The sequence below is a fragment of the Cannabis sativa genome, chromosome 9, assembly GCF_029168945.1.
Source record: "Cannabis sativa cultivar Pink pepper isolate KNU-18-1 chromosome 9, ASM2916894v1, whole genome shotgun sequence".
NCBI classification, from domain to species: Eukaryota; Viridiplantae; Streptophyta; class Magnoliopsida; order Rosales; family Cannabaceae; genus Cannabis; species Cannabis sativa.
Window position 1 is genome coordinate 40,252,787 of NC_083609.1, and position 23,934 is coordinate 40,276,720.

The 23,934-nt window shown below is 42.2% G+C and overlaps 1 protein-coding gene across 1 annotated transcript; it reads left to right on the forward strand.

Moving 5' to 3' along the window:
- The first annotated feature begins 13,606 nt into the window (after positions 1 to 13,606).
- On the forward strand, positions 13,607 to 14,563 carry LOC133031390 (uncharacterized). Its single transcript, XM_061104875.1, has one exon. It carries the CDS (start codon positions 13,607 to 13,609, stop codon positions 14,561 to 14,563), a length of 957 nt encoding a protein of 318 aa, XP_060960858.1.
- Positions 14,564 to 23,934: the final 9,371 nt, after the last annotated feature.

Here is a 23,934-nt window from a genome sequence, read left to right on the forward strand (position 1 = left end):
GCAGGAAAATTTCACCACAACTCCGATTTTTCCGAATCTTCAAAAAATCATAACTAATTCAAATTAAATCGAAATTGAGTTCTGTAAAAAAGTAACTGCTTAATTTTTTCCATAATATCCAATAAAAATAATTCCAGAAACAGAATCGCAATTATTTTTCACGGAAATTCACAAACATCAATCAATCATCAAATAACACTCAATACAACATGATACCATCCAAAAACAAACAAACAATCGTTTTAAAGTCCAAATTTCTTGCAAGTAAATCAATTACCATGGCTCTGACGCCAGTTGTTGGAAATTTATTTTACCAGAATCTTAGATCTACTCACAAGTATATTTATTAACACCCTAAATATGAACTTTCTAAAACGATGAAATAAACACATATAAAGTTTAGAAAACCTTACATTGGGTGCAGCGGAATATAATGACTCCTTCCGTTCAGATATCTAGCCCTTGATTCCTTTCTGTAGCACAGCATTATCAATATCTGAACCTGGATCTCTTTCTCTGAATCTTTGATGCTGAAACTCCTTCTTACTGAAAGTCTTTCTTCACGATCTTCCTCACTATGATTGAGGTATCACTTGCTGTGTGTGGGCACTACTCTCACACTAAGATTTTCGAAATTGAAGAGGGAAGGAGAAAGAGAAGGGTCAGCCAAAGACAGGGAGAGAGAAGGCTCAGTTTTTTCTGAATCAGAAGTGTCAGAAGAAAAGTGTGTAATTTTCCTGAAGCCTTCACTATCTATTTATAGCGTTCCACTAGGGTTAGGTTTGAATTATTTGGCATTAAAATAATGAAAATATCAGACGGAAAAACCCTACAAAAGTGGCCGGCCCTACATAGTGGATTTGGGCCTCACTTTTTGCAATTTTGCAGTTTTATCTTTTCTGCATCTGATTTTCTCAAAAACGCCAATTTTCTAATTCAACCATTTAAATGCCAATTCTAACTATTTAATAACTATAAATAATTATTAAATAATATTGTCATTTATCATATTTATTAATTGAACCATACAATGTATCATAATTAACAAATATGCCTCGAAAACTCTTTCTTTACAATTTTTCCCTTACTTAGTGAAAAATTCACAAATAGACATAGTCTAATTTGAGAATTATAATTGATTAATCAAAACCAATTATATGAGTATTACAAGCTGTAAAGCCCGCTTAGTTAATTTGGAAATTAGCAGTTATTTATGTTAATCATGAAATTATTTATAGCTATTTAAATAATTTAGTATTGATATTTATGGAATTCAGATATGCATGAGTATGTTATCAGTAGCTTTTGTATGTTTCGCATTTCCGGTGTCCGGTATTTTGGAACGCGGCGTTTGGCTCAGTAGAAATCACAACTTAGTATGTTAGTATTGTGGGGACGGGTTTTAGACATTGGGAATGTCGGGAATGGCCGGGAATTTAGAATGTCCCAAAAATACCCCTTTAGTATGATTTTAGTGATTTTATGGTGGAGGGGCAAAATGGTCTTTTTGCCCCATTAGTGTTTTGTCTTATGTGAGTTTTTATTTGAAAATTTAATGTTTATTTGGAGTTAATTGTTGGCTGAAATAAATGAATAATGTGATTTAAATTCCTTTTTCTCAAACATTTTTACACTTAGTCAAATTTAAGAAAAATAGAAAAAACTCAAGCTCTCTTTTCCTTCTCTCCATTTCGGCTTTGTGTTGGCTGCTAGGGCAGAGATTTTTCTCTTCAATTCTTGTGATTTTCTTCTCATCTAAGTGTAATTCAATTGTAGGTAAGATCCTTGAACTTATCCTTCTATGTTTTCTTGGAGTTTTTGATAAAAGATGAGTAAATGCATGTGATTTTGGATGTTGTTGGCTGCTGTGTTTTGTGATTATTTTATGTGGTTCAAAGCATGTTAAATTGATAGGAATTAAGCTATGTTGAAAGCATGTAGGTTAGATTGTTAAGCTTGTAGTTTTTATGTGAAAAAGTATGAATTTTGGAAGGAAAATGTTGTGATTATGTTCTGTGTTGTTGCTGTTGTTCTTGTTAGTTTGCAGAGGTTATTTTATGCTTAGTTATGTTGAATTAAGCTAGTTTGATTGCTTGTTTAGGTGGTTTGCTCAAGCTTGAGTTTGGAACTCAAAGCTTGAGCTCCAATGGCAAAATTTGTGTATGTGGTTTCTGGGTAGGTTTGATGCCTTGGAATTGTTATTTGGGGCATATAGAACAGGTCTGGAAAGTTTGGGACCAATTGGGTTTAAATTGGTCAAGATATGTGATTTTTAGTTGGCTGCCTGCGAGGAACCGGAATTCCGGTTGAGCATCCGGAATTCCGGATGGGGGTTCAGAATTTCCCAGAACCGGAATTCCGGTTGGGCAACCGGTCTGCCGGTTGGGGATTTGTCAGCACCCTAGTTTTCCTCGTTTTTGGGTTTTTAGGGGTATTGCCATGCTTTTTATCGATAGGGAAACTTTTAGTTTCAAGTTTTAGTCCCCGGGAAGTGATTTAGCGTGTCACTTATAGCGTTGTGATTTTTATGGTTTAGGAGCCAGTAATCCGCCGTTCAGCTTCAGTTCCAGTCAGGTTGACCGGCACACCTGAAATCGGAATCCAGGTAAGATTAGTATAACAGTATGCATATGTAGATTACATGTTTAGCGTGCATGTAGGAAGCCTGCTAGATTACATTAGTTGTATGTTGGCTTCGAGCTATCCAACCCTGTCACGTCGGTACAGGCTGGAGTATGACCAGCAGCCGGAGTATGACCGGTTTGACCGTCAGTGACACTTTGGGTTGGTGGTCCCGTGCTATTGACGTATCCCGTCGGTACGAGGCTGGAGTATGACCAGCAGCGGAGTATGACCGGTTCGGCCGATCGGGGAGGATACGGTAACACGTCGGTACGAGTGGAGTATGACCGGCAGCCGGAGTATGGCCGGTTCGGCCGATCGAGGGTTGTTACGTGTCAATAGTACCGTCCCTATGAACGTTCAGAACTCAGTACCATGTTGGACATGGCAGTAGTGGCTCAGTACCATGTTGGACATGGCAGTAGCGGGACTCAGTACCATGTTGGACATGGCAGTAGTGGCTCAGTACCATGTGGGACATGGCAGTAGCGGGACTCAGTATCGTGTTGGACACGGCAGTTAGTATTATGTATGAGTATTATTATGCTTTTCTTACTGAGTCAGTCGACTCACAGTTTATGTTCACGTGTAGGTAAAGGCAAAGTACATGTTGGTGGGTATGTGCCAGAGCATATGAGATTGTACATGTCGGGGCGGTTAGGCCTGGAGCGTACGATCCTCGGGACAGCAGGGCTGAGATTTTGTAACTGCCGTTAGACGACTTTATTTTGATGTAAAAGTTGAACAGTAAAAACATTTGTAAATATTTTATAAATCGGGATCCCGAGACTTTTTGCAAAATGGTTTATAAGTTTAATGAAAAAAAGCAAAATTTTAATTAATCACGTTTTTCCATAAACCTCGTTGACTAGCAACGAGCTGCACTGTACGTTTAAAAATCACGTAATACGCCTAAGATAGTTAGGGTGTTACAATTTGGTATCAGAGCCGCCAGGTTGTCTTTCGAAGATCGTCACGACATGTACAATCATCATCAGCAGTTAGCTCGGTTCACGGTTCAGTAAGCCTTTATTGCTTTAGTAGTTTATTTTATTCAGTTATGAAAAAAAAAAAAAAAGCCTGTTAGGAAGCATGTTAGTAGCCTGATAGTAGAATAGGCGCATGTTTCGTTTTAAATTCCAAATTAAGCGGCATTAGTAAAGCTCTCGATGATCGTGACCTGAACTGCCAACTCGGGATTTCGAGGCGGTTCAGACTAGATGGACGCCAGGCGAATATTAGGAGTCAGGGCATCTCAGTCAGGTCAGATCAAGGTCGAGGAGCTCAGTTCCCCTCAAGTGTTTTGGGCCGAGGTAGAGGTCCCAGGGGCAGGGTTCGCGGTTGGAGTGATGTTAACTCACCGCAGGCTGCCCAAGTGAATCAGGAAGCCCGGACTTGGGAAGTTACAGTTTGCGGAAATGCAAACCCGGATAGAAGAGCAAGATCTCGAGATTCAGAGGTTGAGACAGCAGGGTGCTCTTGCAGTTCCAGTGCCCGTAGTTCCAGTGGCACCTGCCCCTGCTGCCCAGGCCGAGATAGTGGTAGCGGCCATTAGATTGGAACCTTAGTCTGAGCGGTTCCGGAAGCAGGCACCTCCGGTTTTCCTGGGAGGTCCGGACGTGATGAAAGCCGAGTAGTGGCTGACGGTGATCACCAAGATTCAAAACTTTATGGGTGTCACCGGGAACGACAGAGTGGTGAGTGCCACTTTTCAGTTTTAAGAAGACGCTCTGGTCTGGTAGGACATGGTGTCTCAGATCCATGACGTCATCTCTATGACCTGGGAAAGGTTTTAGGAACTCTTCAGCGTTAAATGTTTTAACGAGGCGATCTGAAGCGCCAGGAGGAAAGAGTTCGCCCACCTGACCCAGCAAGAGAATATGAGCATGACGGAATATATTACTCAGTTTAGCCGGTTGGCGAGGATAGCCTCGGGATTTGCGCCAACCGATTTCAGTAAGAAAGAAAATTTCTCGATGGACTTAACGTGAAGATCAAGTATGACCTTATGATCACTACCGACGATAAGACCATCTAAGCTGAGATGGCGAAGAAAGCATGGTGAGCTGAGGGCGCAGCTAGATGTATGTGGAATCAGTTAGAACTCCGGAATGTGGCGGGGCTCCTACCCCTTCTGCGTCAGGTTTCAGCAGGGGAGGTAGCGGTTCGGCCATGGACTGGAGAAGGAATCATCCACTGCATCTGGTGGCTCGAGGCAGAACAAGAGGTTCCGAGGGAACCAGAATCAAGACGATCGTCAGGGTAGTGTTAAGACCCGTTATTCCTACTGGAGTGTCTTATTAGTAAGAGGCATTCTCCGGGTGAGTGCTTGGGTCGAGGTTGTTTTGTGTGGCTGCTAGGATCTCTAGTAAATTGGTAGACCATATGATAGATATGAATCAGGGTTTGGAACCCTGTTACCTGGCGGAGAATTGGTTATCTCCAATAGGTGGATTAGATCTATGCCGACCAGGATAGATGATAGAGAGTTAGGTGCTAATCGGATAGAGTTAAGCTTGGTCGAATTTGATATTATTTTAGGAATGGATTTCCTATCTAAATATTCGGCGAGCATTGATTGCATGGGGAAGATGGTGGTCTTCCAACCGGAAAGTGAAGAACCGTTCGTATTTGTGGGTTCGGGTCAGGGATCTCGGATCCCGGTGATCTCGGCTATGTCAGCGAGAGAATTGTTGCACGGTGGGTGCTTAGGGTTTCTGGCCGTGGTGGTGGACACCACTCGGCCAGACACCATTCGGCCAGAGGACATCAGAGTGGTTTGGGAATTTTTGGACGTTTTTCCCGAAGAACTTCCAGGGTTACCACCTCATCGGGAGATTGACTTCGTGATTGACTTGGCACCAGGGGTGGATCCGGTTTCTAAAGCCCCGTATAGGATGGCTCCAGCTGAACTTAAGGAATTGAAGATTCAGCTCCAGGGGTTGCTTGACATAGGGTTCATTCGGCCCACTGTGTCACCCTGGGGAGCCCCGGTTTTGTTCGTCAAGAAGAAGGATGGATCTATGAGGATGTGCATCGACTACAGAGAATTGAACAAGCTGACGGTGAAGAATAAATATCCATTACCTAGGATCGATGACTTGTTCGATCAGCTTCAGGGGAAGACGGTCTTTTCTAAGATTGATCTCCGTTCGGGTTATCATCAGTTGAGGATCCGAGAGGAGGACATTCCAAAGACGGCTTTCCGCACTAGGTATGGACACTACGAGTTCCTGGTTATGTCATTTGGACTAACCAATGCTCCTGCAGCATTCATGGACCTGATGAATAGAGTATTCAAGGATTTCCTCGATATCTGTGTGATTGTGTTTATCGACGACATCCTCGTGTACTCTCAGTCAGAAGAGGAGCATGAGTTACATCTTCAGATGGTACTGCAACGACTTCGAGAACATAGACTCTACGCCAAGTTCAAGAAATGTGAGTTCTGGTTGTCTCAGGTGTCCTTCCTAGGGCACATTGTGGGTGAAGACGGGATCAAGGTGGATCCCGGGAAGATCGAATCCGTCAGGGATTGGCCGAGACCGAAGACAGTGACAGAGATCAGAAGCTTTTTGGGATTAGCTGGGTACTACCGTAGGTTCGTGGAGGGGTTCTCCAAAATTTCTATGCCCCTAACCGAGCTTACAAAGAAGAATCAGCGATTTATCTGGTCAGATAAATGCGAAGCTAGTTTTCAGGAGCTGAAACAGAGGTTGATTACTGCTCCGGTACTAGCTTTGCCTTCGGATGAGGAGAAGTTCGTAGTCTACTGTGACGCATCCAAACAGGGTTTGGGGTGCGTATTGATGCAAGCCGATCGGGTTATCGCTTACGCCTCCCGTCAGTTAAAGGATTATGAACAGCGATACCCGACTCATGATCTAGAATTGGCCGCAGTGGTTTTTGCACTGAAGATTTGGCGGCATTACTTGTATGGGGAGAAGTGCGAGATCTATACCGACCATAAAAGTCTCAAGTATTTCTTTACTCAGAAAGATTTGAACATGAGACAAAGGCGTTGGTTGGAATTAGAGAAGGACTATGATTGTGAGATCCTTTACCATCTCGGGAAAGCCAATGTAGTGGCCGATGCCCTGAGCAGAAAGGGTCCCGGGCAAGTAGCTAGCATGGTTCAGATCTCACCCCAGCTAGCAGAGGATATGGTTAGATCCAGCATTGAGTTTGTGGTAGGTCAGCTTCACAACTTAACGCTGCAATCTGATCTGTTGGAAAGAATAAAGGTTGCTCAGATGACAGATCCGGAGTTAGTGAAGATCCGAGATGAGGTATTGGCTGGTCAAGCCAAAGACTTTTCGATGTCAGACAGTGGGATGCTTTTGTATAAAGCCAGGGTTTGTGTTCCGAGCAGTGTGGAACTGAGAAATGAGATTTTTGAGGAGGCTCAATCTACCCCATATTCTCTGCATCCCGGCACCACCAAGATGTACCAAGATTTGAAACCGTACTTCTGGTGGAGCGGTATGAAGAAGAATTTGGTAGAATTCGTATCGAGATGCCTCACGTGTCAGCAGATCAAGGCTGAACATCAGAGACCAGCAGGGTTGTTACAGCCTCTAACCCTACCAAAATGGAAATGGGAGGATATTACGATAGATTTTGTGGTCGGGTTACCTAGGACCACGGGTATGTATGAGTCCATCTGGGTAGTGGTGGATCGATTTACGAAATCTGCTCATTTTCTGCCGGTTAGAACAACGTTTACAGTGGATCAGTTGGCAGAGTTATATGTCAGGGAGATAGTGAGACTTCACGGGGTACCGAAGTCTATAGTTTCGGACAGGGATCCGAAGTTTACCTCCAAATTTTGGCAAAGTTTGCAACGGGCAATGGGTACGAAGCTAAAATTCAGTACAGCATTCCATCCTCAGACAGATGGTCAGTCCGAAAGGACAATTCAGATATTGGAGGACATGTTGAGAGCCTGTGTTATGGACTTTGAGGGTTCATGGAGCAAATACCTACCGTTAATAGAATGTTCATACAACAACAGTTATCAGAGTACGATAGGGATGGCACCCTACGAACTGTTGTACGGTAGAAAAGGTAGATCCCCTATCCACTGGGATGAGACAGGGGAGAGGAAATACCTAGGTCCAGAGTCAGTTCAGCGGACCAATGAGGCAATAGAGAAGATTAAGGCTAGAATGCTTGCCTCACAGAGCAGACAGAAGAGTTACGCAGATCCGAAACGTAGGGATGTTGAGTTCCGAGTAGGGGACCATGTGTTTTTGCGAGTATCTCCGATGAAGGGGATTAAACGTTTCGGGAAAAGAGGCAAGTTATGCCCTAGATTTACAGGACCTTTCGAGATTCTCGAGAAGATAGGTCAAGTGGCATATCGGTTAGCATTGCCTCCAGCTTTATCAGCCAGTGCAGATCCTGGATAGAAAGGATAAAGTCCTTCGGAATAAGACCATAGCGTTGGTCAAGGTTCTCTGGAGAAACAGTAAGGTGGAAGAAGCCACCTGGGAGCTAGAGTCAGATATACGAGCTCAATATCCAGAGTTATTCAGGTTAGATTTCGGGGACGAAATCCTTTTAAGGGGGGGATAGTTGTAAAGCCCGCTTAGTTAATTTGGAAATTAGCAGTTATTTATGTTAATCATGAAATTATTTATAGCTATTTAAATAATTTAGTATTGATATTTATGGAATTCAGATATGCATGAGTATGTTATCAGTAGCTTTTGTATGTTTCGCATTTCCGGTGTCCGGTATTTTGGAACGCGGCGTTTGGCTCAGTAGAAATCACAACTTAGTATGTTAGTATTGTGGGGACGGGTTTTAGACATTGGGAATGTCGGGAATGGCCGGGAATTTAGAATGTCCCAAAAATACCCCTTTAGTATGATTTTAGTGATTTTATGGTGGAGGGGCAAAATGGTCTTTTTGCCCCATTAGTGTTTTGTCTTATGTGAGTTTTTATTTGAAAATTTAATGTTTATTTGGAGTTAATTGTTGGCTGAAATAAATGAATAATGTGATTTAAATTCCTTTTTCTCAAACATTTTTACACTTAGTCAAATTTAAGAAAAATAGAAAAAACTCAAGCTCTCTTTTCCTTCTCTCCATTTCGGTTTGGTGTTGGCTGCTAGGGCAGAGATTTTTCTCTTCAATTCTTGTGATTTTCTTCTCATCTAAGTGTAATTCAATTGTAGGTAAGATCCTTGAACTTATCCTTCTATGTTTTCTTGGAGTTTTTGATAAAAGATGAGTAAATGCATGTGATTTTGGATGTTGTTGGCTGCTGTGTTTTGTGATTATTTTATGTGGTTCAAAGCATGTTAAATTGATAGGAATTAAGCTATGTTGAAAGCATGTAGGTTAGATTGTTAAGCTTGTAGTTTTTATGTGAAAAAGTATGAATTTTGGAAGGAAAATGTTGTGATTATGTTCTGTGTTGTTGCTGTTGTTCTTGTTAGTTTGCAGAGGTTATTTTATGCTTAGTTATGTTGAATTAAGCTAGTTTGATTGCTTGTTTAGGTGGTTTGCTCAAGCTTGAGTTTGGAACTCAAAGCTTGAGCTCCAATGGCAAAATTTGTGTATGTGGTTTCTGGGTAGGTTTGATGCCTTGGAATTGTTATTTGGGGCATATAGAACAGGTCTGGAAAGTTTGGGACCAATTGGGTTTAAATTGGTCAAGATATGTGATTTTTAGTTGGCTGCCTGCGAGGAACCGGAATTCCGGTTGAGCATCCGGAATTCCGGATGGGGGTTCAGAATTTCCCAGAACCGGAATTCCGGTTGGGCAACCGGTCTGCCGGTTGGGGATTTTTCAGAACCCTAGTTTTCCTCGTTTTTGGGTTTTTAGGGGTATTGCCATGCTTTTTATCGATAGGGAAACTTTTAGTTTCAAGTTTTAGTCCCCGGGAAGTGATTTAGCGTGTCACTTATAGCGTTGTGATTTTTATGGTTTAGGAGCCGATGTCCGCCGTTCAGCTTCAGTTCCAGTCAGGTTGACCGGCACACCTGAAATCGGAATCCAGGTAAGATTAGTATAACAGTATGCATATGTAGATCACATGTTTAGCGTGCATGTAGGAAGCCTGCTAGATTACATTAGTTGTATGTTGGCTTCGAGCTATCCAACCCTGTCACGTCGGTACAGGCTGGAGTATGACCAGCAGCCGGAGTATGACCGGTTTGACCGATCAGGCTGACACTGGGTTGGTGGTCCCGTGCTATTGACGTATCCCGTCGGTACAGGCTGGAGTATGACCAGCAGCCGGAGTATGACCGGTTCGACCGATCAGGAGGATACAGTAACACGTCGGTACAGGCTGGAGTATGACCAGCAGCCGGAGTATGACCGGTTCGACCGATCAGGTTGTTACGTGTCAATAGTACCGTCCCTATGAACGTTCAGAACTCAGTACCATGTTGGACATGGCAGTAGTGGCTCAGTACCATGTTGGACATGGCAGTAGCGGGACTCAGTACCATGTTGGACATGGCAGTAGTGGCTCAGTACCATGTGGGACATGGCAGTAGCGGGACTCAGTATCGTGTTGGACACGGCAGTTAGTATTATGTATGAGTATTATTATGCTTTTCTTACTGAGTCAGTCGACTCACAGTTTATGTTCACGTGTAGGTAAAGGCAAGGCTGTAGCTGGTGGACTGTGACCGAGCATATGAGATTGTACATGTCGGGGCGGTTAGGCCTGGAGCGTACGATCCTCGGGACAGCAGGGCTGAGATTTTGTAACTGCCGTTAGACGACTTTATTTTGATGTAAAAGTTGAACAGTAAAAACGTTTGTAAATATTTTATAAATCGGGATCCCGAGACTTTTTGCAAAATGGTTTATAAGTTTAATGAAAAAAGCAAAATTTTAATTAATCACGTTTTTCCATAAACCTCGTTGACTAGCAACGAGCTGCACTGTACGTTTAAAAATCACGTAATACGCCTAAGATAGTTAGGGTGTTACACAAGCAATATTATCTCAACTAGTGCGGGGACCATGGGTCTATATAACCGAGCTTCCAATAAGTAGATCAAGAATTTAGCACTAAAATTCACTAACTTATTAATTCTTCGTTGAATCCACGCATAGAACTTAGAATTGCACTCTCAGTATATAGAATGCTCTATATGTTCCACCATATAGACGCATCATTAGTTATCCATTGTTATAATCCTAATTTGATCAATGATCCTCTATATGAATGATCTACACTGTAAAGGGATTAGATTACCGTTACACCCTACAATGTATTTATTCCTTAAAACACTTGACCCTGTATAAATGATATTTCAGCTTATGTGAAATGAGTACTCCACCATTTATGTTCCTTTGATCAAGCTCGAAAGAGATCATCATTTGCTTACTATTCGCCAGATAGAAGCTATAGATTCAATGTTTATGCTAGCGCTCCCACTCAATTGCACTACCGTGTTCCCAAAATGTACGTATCACCCTGACATAAAAGTAGGCTTAACTAACAAATCAAAGAACACGAATAGCCTTTCAAGATTGAGCCTAATCATAACAGGATTAAGAACATTTGATCTAGGATCAACTAGGCGATATTTGTTGGGTTTTATGCCCTAAATAAAACTCATTTCAATATAATCAGATTTACTTATTAATATAGATCAGAAATAACATTTAATGTTGCATGGTTCACATGATTTATTTCATGATTATATGTACATAATGTATAAATTCATCTGAAAGCCTTTTCACATACTTGATCCTGTTTATTGTGTCGTCAAGACATTGGAAAGTAAACATGACTATGTGAATAAACTTTCCTAGATTTATCAAACATAGGGTTTTACTGATATGATAATCTACAACAGAGTTTACTTACATTTGGAGAAATGCTATGTTCTTTCCAGAGCATTGGTTAAAGTAAAGCTCAGGTTGGATGCATGGAGTATGCATCGGAAGGGACCAATATTGAACTTTGACTTAGATTTATTAAACTTATCGTAATATCTATTCAAGTCAATATCGCCTAGTTGATCCTAGATCAAATGATCTTAGTCCTGGTATGATTAGGCTCAATCTTGAAAGGCTATTCGTGTTCTTTGATTTGTTAGTTAAGCCTACTTTTAGGTCAGGGTGATACGTACATTTTGGGAACACGGTAGTGCAATTGAGTGGGAGCGCTAACATAAACATGAAATCTATAGCTTCTATCTGGCGAATAGTAAGCAAAGGATGATCTCCTTCGAGCTTGACCAAACGAACATAAATGGTGGAGTACTCATTTCACATAAGCTGAAATATCATTTATACGGGGTCAAGTGTTTTAAGGAATAAATACAGTGTAGATCATTCATATAGAGGATCATTGATCAAATTATGATTATAACAATGGATAACTAATGATGCGTCTATATGGTGGAACATATAGAGCATTCCATATACCGAGAGTGCAATTCTAAGTTCTATGCGTGGATTCAACGAAGAATTAATAAGTTAGTGAATTTTAGTGCTAAATTCTTGATCTACTTATTGGAAGCTCGGTTATATAGACCCACGGTCCCCGCACTAGTTGAGATAATATTGCTTGTAAGACTCATATAATTGGTTTTGATTAATCAATTATAATTCTCAAATTAGACTATGTCTATTTGTGAATTTTTCACTAAGTAAGGGCGAAATTGTAAAGAAAGAGTTTTAGGGGCATATTTGTTAATTATCATACTTTGCATGGTTCAATTAATAAATATGATAAATGACAGTATTATTTAATAATTATTTATAGTTATTAAATAGTTAGAATTGGCATTTAAATGGTTGAATTAGAAAATTTGCGTTTTTGAGAAAATCAGATGCAGAAAAGATAGAACTGCAAAATTGCAAAAAGTGAGGCCCAAATCCACATGGCATGGCCAGCCACTTTTGTAGGGAATTTAAACTGATATTTTCATTATTTTAATGTCAAATAATTCAAACCTAACCCTAGTGGAATGCTATAAATAGATAGTGAAGGCTTCAGGAATTTAAACTGATATTTTCATTATTTTAATGCCAAATAATTCAAACCTAACCCTAGTGGAATGCTATAAATAGATAGTGAAGGCTTCATTCAGAAAAAATTGAGCCTTCTCTCTCCCTATCTTTGGCTGACCCTTCTCTTTCTCATTCCCTCTTCAATTTTGAAAATCTTAGTGTGAGAGTAGTGCCCACACACAGCAAGTGATACCTCAATCATAGTGAGGAACATCGTGAAGAAAGACTTTCAGCAAGTAGGAGTTTCAGCATCAAAGATTCAGAGAAAGAGATCCAGGTTCAGATATTGATAATGCTCTGCTACAGAAAGGAATCAAGGGCTAGATATCTGAACGGAAGGAGTCATATTATTCCGCTGCACCCAATGTAAGGTTTTATAAACTTTATATGTGTTTATTTCATCGTTTTAGAAAGTTCATATTTAGGGTGTTAATAAACATACTTGTGAGTAGATCTAAGATCCTGGTAAAATAATTTCCAACAATATTGACTTGAATAGATATTACGGTAAGTTTAATAAATCTAAGTCAAAGTTTAATATCGGTCCCTTCCGATGCATACTCCATGCATCCAACCTGAGCTTTATATTAACCAATGCTCTGGAAAGAACATAGCATTTCTCCAAATGCAAGTAAACTCTGTTGTAGATTATCATATCAGTAAAACCCTGTGTCTGATAAATCTAGGAAACTTTATTCACATAGTCATGTTTACTTTCCAATGTGTTGACAGCACAATAAACAGGATCAAGTATGTGAAAAGGGTTTCGGATGAATTCATACATTATGTACATATAATCATGAGATAAATCATGTGAACCATGCAACATTAAATATTATTTCTGATCTATATTAATAAGTAAATCTGATTATATTGAAATGAGTTTTATATAGGGCATAAAACCCAACAATTGTTGACAGTCAGAATCATGACTCTTGGAAGTATTTCTTGCGGAAGTTGAAGGAAGCCATTGGTGAGGTTCAAAATCTTATGTTCATATCGGATAGGCATCAAAGCATTGAACATGCTGTTGATGTTGTTTTCCCAGAAGCATGCCACTGTGCATGCTTCAAGCATATTACTATGAATGTCGTTCACAAGTTTAAGACTGATGTATGCAACCAGCAAATATGGCTTGCAGCTTGCGCATGGAACAAGACGGAATGTGATAGGCATTTTGAGGTGCTGAAACAGATGGACCCTGCCATTGCTACATACGTTGAGCAAATAGGGTTTGAAAAGTGGGCTCGTCCTTATTATCCAGGCGATCGGTACAACATAATGACAAGCAACGCTGCCGAAAGCTTCAACAAGGTGACAGAAGAATTCAGAAAATATCCAGTAACTATATTGGTTGACTTCATCAGGTTCACACTTCAAAATTGGTTTGCTTCTCGTCTCGAAAAGGCTAGTAAGTGCGCTACTCCTTTGGCTACTACTTTTGAAAATGATTTAAAGGATCAACATAAAGATGGTATGTTCAGGAGTGTCCTTCGTAATGGTGCCCAATTGTTCAACGTTGGTACGAGTCCTCAAGGTGAGAGAGGTGGTGATGTGAACTTAGTGGAGAGAACATGCACTTGCGGACTTTTCCAAACGCTCAAAATTCCTTGTCCCCATGCATGTGCCGCAGCAGTTAGTCAGAATGTGAGCGTGTACACACTTTGCTCTCCATATTACACTAAAGAAACGTGGAAGAAGATCTACGATGCCACAATTAATATTGTTGGCGAGGAGGATGAGTGGGTACTACCGGAACATATCAAGAACATAAGAATCGGGGTACCAGTGGAGAAAAAACCAGTAGGTCGGCCTAGGAAGAGCAATGCAGGTAGAAGACCGACGAAGCGTCGACCGTCTAGTGGTCAGGTGGTAGTGGAACCTCGTCATTGTTCGCTATGTCACGGTTCAGGGCACAACAGAGCTACATGCAAAGCTCGAGTTTGAACCATTTCTCTAATATTTAAATGAATATGTGTTGTATTGCTGGTTGTTGGATATTGTGCGATTTTTAACTGACAGGAGCTTGTTTTGTATTTTTTGGCGATATTATGCGGTTATTGTGCGATTTTAGTGCGATGTTAACTGACAGGATCTTGTTTTTTAGGTTGCTTGGTTCTGTATTTTTTGGCGATATTATGCGAGTAGGGTGCGATTTTGTGCGATGTTAACTGACAGGATCTTGTTTTTTAGTTTGCTTTGGTTCTGTATTTTTTGGCGATATTGTGCGATTATTGTGCGATTTTCGTGCGATATTAACTAATCTTGATTTGTTAGTTTGTTTGGTTATGTATTTTTGGCGATATTATGCGATTAATGTGCGATTTTGATGCGATTCTTAGCAAAATAATTTTTCAAGATGTCATCATTTGACAGGTATTTATCAAAAATTAAAAAAATAAATAAATTGATACAAGCAACAATTTAAATAGCTTTAAATTTACTTGTTATATATAATTTTGGTGAGATTATAATACAATTACAAAAGGGGAGTTTATGTGTATAAGGATAACATTACAAAAACCTACAAAAAACTATCACGTTAAGTTCTGGTAAAATAGGTCCACACACCACCTATGTCTAAAGGTGAGCATGTTATCATCATGAACATGCTCCAACGACCGGTCCAGCATCAAGTGCTCAATGTGCTCCTTGGCATACATTCCACAATTGCCACTAAAAAAAATTACTAAATATTAGAAACAATTAAGTTAAGTAATTCATAATGGACTGCAAAATTAAATAAATTACTCAAAATATACAAAAAAAAAAGAGATTCACCTGCTGTTCGTTTGTGGTGCAACCTCAGAGGTAGCTCGTCTATAATGCAGGGGTAGGAGCTGACTGAGATCGCCCAACTCCACTGGATGTACATAATTGTTGTATGGGAAATAACCGCTAGCTCAAATTAGATTTGCAAATAGCTCACTGTAAGGCTTCAAATATGACTCCATGGCTGCCTTAACGGTGGCACCAATATCAGAATCATATACAATGATCTCCCAGTTGTCGATATCCACCTCAACTGCCACCCAGTGGCGCTCTTTGGGAAGGTGCAACACAAAGTATATGTAATCCTGGTTCTCCCAACATGGCAAGTATCTGTGCGGTATCCCCTGCACGTAACTCATAACGCCGTCATCCCATTTCATCTTGCTCTTGTCACCCTCATACATATTCCAATACATGGAAAAGAACTGTGGAGCAGATGTGTCCAAAACTACACCTTTTCGAGTGTAGACTTCTGGGTACAGGGTCCGTCTTCTTCTCAATAAGTGCGCCATGGCATCAATTTGCTGTGTTCCAAAAGAAAACAGTAAGAAAGCCATCGCATAAAAGTCGCACAAAAAATCGCAGGAAATCGCACAAAGAAATCACCAAAATTGTATCAAAAATCGCACAAACATCGCACATAAGTCGCAAACAATCATAAATCAGTTAATAATCGCACATCGCATATAAATCGCATGTAAGTCGCACAAACAATGAAAAACACAATAAATTAATTCTGTTAAGAAATAACTTACATCATCGTCGAGCCATTCGTTCAGCACCATCAATTTCACGAACCAGGATCTAGTGGCTTTGCCAGTGTGAACATCCCCAGGACGGCTGTAAAGCCCGCTTAGTTAATTTGGAAATCAGCAGTTGTTTATGTTTAATTATGAAATTATTTATAGCTATTTAAATAATTTATTACTGTTATTTATGGAATTCAGAAATGCATGATTATGTCATCAGTAGTTTTTATATTTCGCATTTCCGGTGTCCGGTATTTTGGAACTCGGCGTTTGGCTCAGTAGAAATCACAACTTAGTATGTTGGTATTTTGGGGACGGGTTTAGACATTGGGAATGTCGGGAATGGCCGGGAATTTAGAATGTCCCAAAAATACCCCTTTAGTATGATTTTTGTGATTTTATGGTGGAGGGGCAAAATGGTCTTTTTGCCCCATTAGTGTTTTGTCTTATGTGAGCTTTTTATTTGAAAATTTAAATGCTTAAGTGTTTAATTGTTGGCTGAATTAAATGAGATGTTATAGCTTTTATTTCATTTTTCCCAAACTTAAAAAAAAAAATTACATTTTCTCAAAGAAAACTCTCTCAACTCTCTCTCTCTCTTTTCGGCCATTTGAGGCAGCTTCTAGGGTGATTTTTCCTCTTCAATTTCAAGTAAATTTCAGCTTGTTGTGTGTCTCTAATCAAGGTAATTCTTGTCTTGCTTTTTCTAATTAGTTTTCTTGAGATTTTTATGAAATTGGATGAAATGCATGCATGATTTTGGTATATGTTGCTGCTGTGATTTTGTTGTTGATTTATGTGGATTAAAGCATGCTAATTGAAGTTAAATTGGGCTGTGTTAAAGCATGTTAGTTAGGTTGTTCAAAGCTTTTAGTTTTTATGTGAAAAAGTTATGAATTTTTGAAAGAAATGGTTCATTTTGTTTCTGTGAAATTGCTGGATGTTCTTGTGTGTTTTCAGAAGCTTGTTCATGCTTAGTTGAGTAGAATTAGCTAGGTTTGGATGCATGTTAGTGGATTTAACCAAGTTTGAGTTTTGGAACTCAAAGCTTGGTCTTTAATGGTGATTTTTGTATATGTGTTATCTGGTTGGTTTTGATGCCTTGGATTTGTTCTAGGGATAGTTTAGAACAGGTCTGGAAAGTTTGGGACCAATTGGGGTTGAATTGGTCGAGTTATGAGATTTTTTTAGTTGGCTGCCTGCGAGGAACCGGAATTCCGGTTGTGCATCCGGAATTCCGGATGAGGGTTCAGTAATTCCCGAACCGGAATTCCGGTTAGGTTGGGCAGCCGTCTGCTTAGGTTGGGGAATTTTCCGAACCACTAGTTTTCCTCGTTTTTATGTTTTTAGGGGTATTGCCATGCTTTTTATCGATAGGGAAACTCTTAGTTACAAAGTTTGAGTCCCAGGGAAGTGATTTAGCGTGTCACTTATAGCGTTGTGATTTTTATGGTTTAGGAGCCGATGTCCGCCGCTCGGCTTCGATTCCGGTCGGGTTGGCGGCACACGAAATCGGAATCCGGGTAAGATTAGTATAACGGTATGCATATGTAGATTACATGTTTAGCGTGCATGTAGGAAGCCCGCTAGATTACATTAGTTATGTATTTAGGCTTCGAACCATCCAACCTGTCACGTCGGTACGGTGGAGTATGACCGGCGGCGGAGTATGGCCGGTTCGGCCGATCAGTCGACACTTGGTTGGTGGTTCCGTGCTATTGACCTATCCGTCGGTACGAGTGGAGTATGACCGGCGGCGGAGTATGGCCAGGTTCGGCCGATCAGGAGGATACTTGTCAATAGTACCGTCCCCTAAACGTTCAAAAATCAGTACCATGTTGGACATGGCAGTAGTGGCTCAGTACCATGTTGGACATGGCAGTAGCGGGACTCAGTATCGTGTTGGACACGGCGGTTAGTTATGTATGATATTATTATGCTTTTCTTGCGAGTCGAGTCGACTCATAGTTTATGTTCATGTGTAGGTAAAGGCAAGTACATGTAGCCGATGGACCGTGAGCGAGCTTATGAGATTGTACATGTCGGGGCGGTTAGGCCTGGAGCGTACGATCCTCGGGACGACGCAAGGTGAGATTTTATGTAGCTTGTCGTTAGACGACTTTTATTTTGATGTAATAGTTAAACAGTTTAAACTTTTTGTAAATATTTTTATAATCGGGATCCAGGAGTCTTTTGTAATATGTTTTACAAGTTTAATCAAAAAGCAAAATTTTAATTAATCACGTTTTTCCATAAACCTCGTTGATTAGCAACGAAATTTTGCACGGTACGTTTAAAAATCGGGTAATACGCCTAAGGTAGTTAGGGTGTTACAATTTGGTATCGTAGCGCGTAGGGTTGTCTTAGAAGATCGTCACGACATGTATAATCATCATCAGCAGTTAGCTCGGTTCACGGTTCAGTAAGCCTTTATTGCTTTAGTAGTTTATTTTATTCAGTTATGAAAAAGAAAAGCCTGTTAGGAAGCATGTTAGTAGCCTGATAGTAGAATAGGCGCATGTTTCGTTTCTAATTTCCAAATTAAGCGGCTTTAGTAAGCTCGCCTTGAATACGACCTGATATGCCAACTCTTGGTTTCGTAGGCGGTTCTAATCAGATGGACGCCAGGCGGACTACCAGGAGTCAGGGCAACTCCGTAGGGTCGAATCAGGGACAGGGAGCTCAGTTTCCCCCACCCGCCGGGGGGCGGGGTAGAGGTCCCCGAGGCGGGGCTCGTGGCCGGGGTGATGAGAACCGCCACGGGCTGCCCGAGCTCCCCGGCCGATCGGGGAGCCCGGGTGGGAGTTGCGGTTTGCGGAGATGCAAGCCGGATCGAAGAACAAGACCTCGAGATTCGAGAGGTTGAGACGGCGGGGTGCTCTGCCGGTTCTGTGCCCGTAGTTCCGGTGGCACTGCGCTGCTTTGCCCAGGCCGAGATAGTGGTGGCAGCCCATAGATTGGAACCATTGTATGAGCGGTTCCGGAAGCAAGCACCTCCGGTATTCCTGGGAGGTCCGGACGTGATGAAAGCCGAGCAGTGGCTGACGGTGATTACCAGAATCCTAAATTTCATGGGTGTCACCGGTAACGACAGAGTGGTGTGCGCCACGTTTCAGTTCCAGGAGGACGCCCTGGTATGGTGGGACATGGTGTCTCAGATTCATGATGTCACCACCATGACCTGGGAAAGGTTTCAGGAACTCTTTAATGCGAAATACTATAATGAGGCGGTCAGAAGCGCCAAGAGGAAAGAGTTCGTTCACCTGACACAGCGGGAGAACATGAGCGTCACTGAGTATACTACTCAGTTGTGATTGGCGAGGTTAGCCTCGGGAATTGTGCCGACCGACTTCGGCAAAAGAAGGAGAAATATGCGGACGGGTTGAATCCCAAGATCGGAGCCCCGACCCGATGATCACCACGGACGACGGCACGACCTATGCTCGGATGGTGGAGAAGGCCTTTGCGGGCGAGGGCGCGGTGGGGTGCATGTCGGAATCGGCCCGGTACTCGGTTAGTGGCGGAGCTCCTACCCCTCTGCATCGGGTTTTAGCGGGGGAGTAGTGGTTCGGCCATTGATCGGAGGAAGAGGGCACCCAGCACGCTTCCGGCGGCTCGAGTCGAACAAGAGGTTCGGGGGAACCGGAACGGAGGAGTCGTCACCGGTGGTAGTGCGAGACCCGATTCTCCTACCCCGAGTGCCCTAGGCTGCAAGAGGCACCATCGGGGTGAGTGCAAAGGTCGGGGATGCTTTCATTGTGGCATGCCGGACACTTCAAGAGGGAATGTCCCCGGCTCGGCCGGAGGCAGAGAGCTCCGGCGATACCCACTCCGGCCAAGGTGTTCGCTATCACGCAGGCGATGCGGATGCCGGCCCATCGGTTGTTACAGGTCGGCTTTTTATTAACAACTCGCTTTATTCGATCTTGTTTGATTACGGGGCTACACATTCTTATGTGGCGGCCGCAGTCTTTAGTAAGTTGGGTAGACCCTTTGATAGATATGAATCAGGGTTTGGAACCCTGTTACCTGGCGGAGAATTGGTTATCTCCAATAGGTGGATTAGATCTATGCCGATCCGGATAGATGGTAGAGAGTTAAGCGCTGATCTGATAGAGATGAGCTTAGTCGGATTTGATATTATTTTAGGAATGGATTTCCTATCTAAATATTCGGCGAGCATTGACTGTAAGAGGAAGATGGTGGTCTTCCAACCGGAAAGTGAAGAACCGTTTGTATTTGTGGGTTCGGTTCGGGGATCTCGGATCCGGTGATCTCGGCTATGTCGGCGAGAGAATTATTGCACGACGGGTGCTTAGGGTTTACGGCCGTGGTGGTGGACACCACTCGGCCGGTACACCGTCGGCCAGAGGACATCAGAGTGGTTCGGGAATTTTTGGACGTTTTTCCCGAAGAACTTCCAGGGTTACCATCTCAGCGGGAGATCGATTTCGTGATTGACTTGGCACCAGGGGTGGATCCGGTTTCCAAAGCCCCGTATAGGATGGCTCCAGCTGAACTTAAGGAACTAAAGATTCAGCTCCAAGGGTTGCTTGACATAGGGTTTATTCGGCCCGAGTGTGTCACCACTGGGAGCCCGGTTTTGTTCGTCAAGAAGAAGGATGGATCTAAGAGGATGTGCATCGACTACGAGAGAGTTGAACAAGTTGACGGTGAAGAATAAATATCCATTACCTAGGATCGATGACTTGTTCGATCGGCTTCGGGGAAGACGGTCTTTTCTAAGATTGATCTCCGTTCGGGTTATCATCAGTTGAGAATCCGAGAGGAGGACATTCCGAAGACGGCTTTCCGCACTAGGTATGGACACTACGAGTTTCTGGTTATGTCATTCGGACTAACCAATGCTCCTGCAGCATTCATGGACCTGATGAATAGAGTATTCAAGGATTTCCTCGATATCTGTGTGATTGTGTTTATCGACGACATCCTCGTGTACTCTCAGTCAGAAGAGGAGCATGAGTTACATCTTCAGATGGTACTGCAACGACTTCGAGAACATAAGCTCTACGCCAAGTTCAAGAAATGTGAGTTCTGGTTGTCTCAGGTGTCCTTCCTAGGGCACATTGTGAGTAAAGATGGGATCAAGGTGGATCCCGGGAAGATTGAATCCGTCGAGGATTGGCCGAGACCGAAGACGGTGACGGAGATCGAATCTTCTTGGGATTGGGCGGGTACTACGAAGTAGGTTCGTGGAGGGGTTCTCCAAAATTTCAATGCCCCTAACCGAGCTTACAAAGAAGAATCAGTGGTTTATCTGGTCAGATAAATGCGAAGCTAGTTTTCAGGAGCTGAAACAGAGGTTGATTACTGCTCCTGTACTAGCTTTGCCTTCGGACAAGGAGAAGTTCGTAGTCTACTGTGACGCATCCAAAAAGGGTTTGGGGTGCGTATTGATGCAAGCCGATCGGGTTATCGCTTATGCCTCCCGTCAGTTAAAGGATTATGAACAGCGATACCCGACTCATGATTTGGAATTAGCCGCAGTGGTTTTTGCACTGAAGATTTGGCGGCATTACCTTTACGGGGAGAAGTGTGAGATCTATACCGACCATAAAAGTCTCAAGTATTTCTTTACTCAGAAAGATTTGAACATGAGACAAAGGCGTTGGTTGGAATTAGTGAAGGATTATGATTGTGAGATCCTCTATCATCCCGGAAAAGCCAATGTAGTGGCCGATGCCCTGAGCAGAAAGGGTCCCGGGCAAGTAGCTAGCATGGTTCAGATCTCACCCCATCTAGCTGAGGATATGGTTAGATCTAGCATTGAGTTTGTGGTAGGTCAGCTTCACAACTTGACGCTGCAATCGATACGGTAGAAAGAATAAAAGTCGCTCAGATGACAGATCCGGAGTTAGTGAAGATCCGAGATGAGGTATTGGCTGGTCAAGCCAAAGACTTTTCAGTGTCAGACAGTGGGATGCTTTTGTATAAAGCCAGGGTTTGTGTTCCGAACAGTATGGAACTTAGAAATGAGATCTTTGAGGAGGCTCATTCTACCCCATATTCTCTGCATCCCGGCACCACCAAGATGTACCAAGATTTGAAACCGTACTTCTGGTGGAACGGTATGAAGAAGAATTTGGTAGAATTCGTATCGAGATGCCTCACTTGTCAGCAGATCAAGGCTGAACATCAGAGACCAGCAGGGTTGTTGCAGCCTCTAACCCTACCAGAATGGAAATGGGAGGATATTACGATGGATTTTGTGGTCGGGTTACCTAGGACCACGGGTTTGCATGATTGCATCTAGGTAGTGGTGGACCGATTTACGAAATCTGCTCATTTTCTGCCGGTTAGAACAACATTTTCAGTGGATCAGTTGGCAGAACTGTACGTCAGAGAGATAGTGAGACTTCACGGGGTACCGAAGTCTATAGTTTCGGACAGGGATCCGAAATTCACCTCCAAATTTTGGCAAAGTTTGCAACGGGCAATGGGTACGAAGCTGAAATTCAGTACAGCATTTCATCCTCAGACAGATGGTCAGTCCGAAAGGACAATTCAGATATTGGAGGATATGTTGAGAGCCTGTGTTATGGACTTCGAAGGCTCATGGAGTAAGTATCTACCGTTGATAGAGTTCTCTTACAACAACAGTTATCAGAGTACGATAGGGATGGCACCCTATGAACTGTTGTACGGTAGGAAATGTAGATCCCCTATCCACTGGGATGAGACAGGGGAGAGGAAATACCTAGGTCCAGAGTCAGTTCAGCGGACCAATGAGGCGATAGAGAAGATAAAAGCTAGAATGCTTGCCTCACAGAGCAGACAGAAGAGTTACGCAGATCCAAAACGCAGAGATGTTGAGTTCCAAGTAGGGGAACATGTATTTTTACGGGTATCTCCGATGAAGGGGATTAAACGTTTCGGGAAAAGAGGCAAGTTATGCCCTAGATTTACAGGACCTTTCGAGATTCTCGAGAAGATAGGTCAAGTGGCATATCGGTTAGCATTGCCTCCAGCCTTATCAGCAGTGCACAACGTATTCCATGTCTCAATGTTGAGAAAATACGTTTCAGACCCCTCTCATATACTCAGTTATGAGAGTCTTCAGCTTCAGCCAGACATGTCATATGAGGAACAGCCAGTGCAAATCCTGGATAGAAAGGATAAAGTCCTTCGGAATAAGACCATAGCATTGGTCAAGGTTCTCTGGAGAAACAGCAAGGTGGAGGAAGCCACCTGGGAGCTTGAGTCAGATATGAGAGCTCAATATCCAGAGTTATTCAGGTTAGATTTCGGGGACGAAATCCTTTTAAGGGGGGAATAGTTGTAAAGCCCGCTTAGTTAATTTGGAAATCAGCAGTTGTTTATGTTTAATTATGAAATTATTTATAGCTATTTAAATAATTTATTACTGTTATTTATGGAATTCAGAAATGCATGATTATGTCATCAGTAGTTTTTATATTTCGCATTTCCGGTGTCCGGTATTTTGGAACTCGGCGTTTGGCTCAGTAGAAATCACAACTTAGTATGTTGGTATTTTGGGGACGGGTTTAGACATTGGGAATGTCGGGAATGGCCGGGAATTTAGAATGTCCCAAAAATACCCCTTTAGTATGATTTTTGTGATTTTATGGTGGAGGGGCAAAATGGTCTTTTTGCCCCATTAGTGTTTTGTCTTATGTGAGCTTTTTATTTGAAAATTTAAATGCTTAAGTGTTTAATTGTTGGTTGAATTAAATGAGATGTTATAGCTTTTATTTCATTTTTCCCAAACTTAAAAAAAAAATTACATTTTCTCAAAGAAAACTCTCTCAACTCTCT

Bases quoted from the DNA above. Each gene is read 5' to 3' on its own strand.
- LOC133031390 (XM_061104875.1), top strand. From the start codon at position 13,607: ATGTTCATATCGGATAGGCATCAAAGCATTGAACATGCTGTTGATGTT.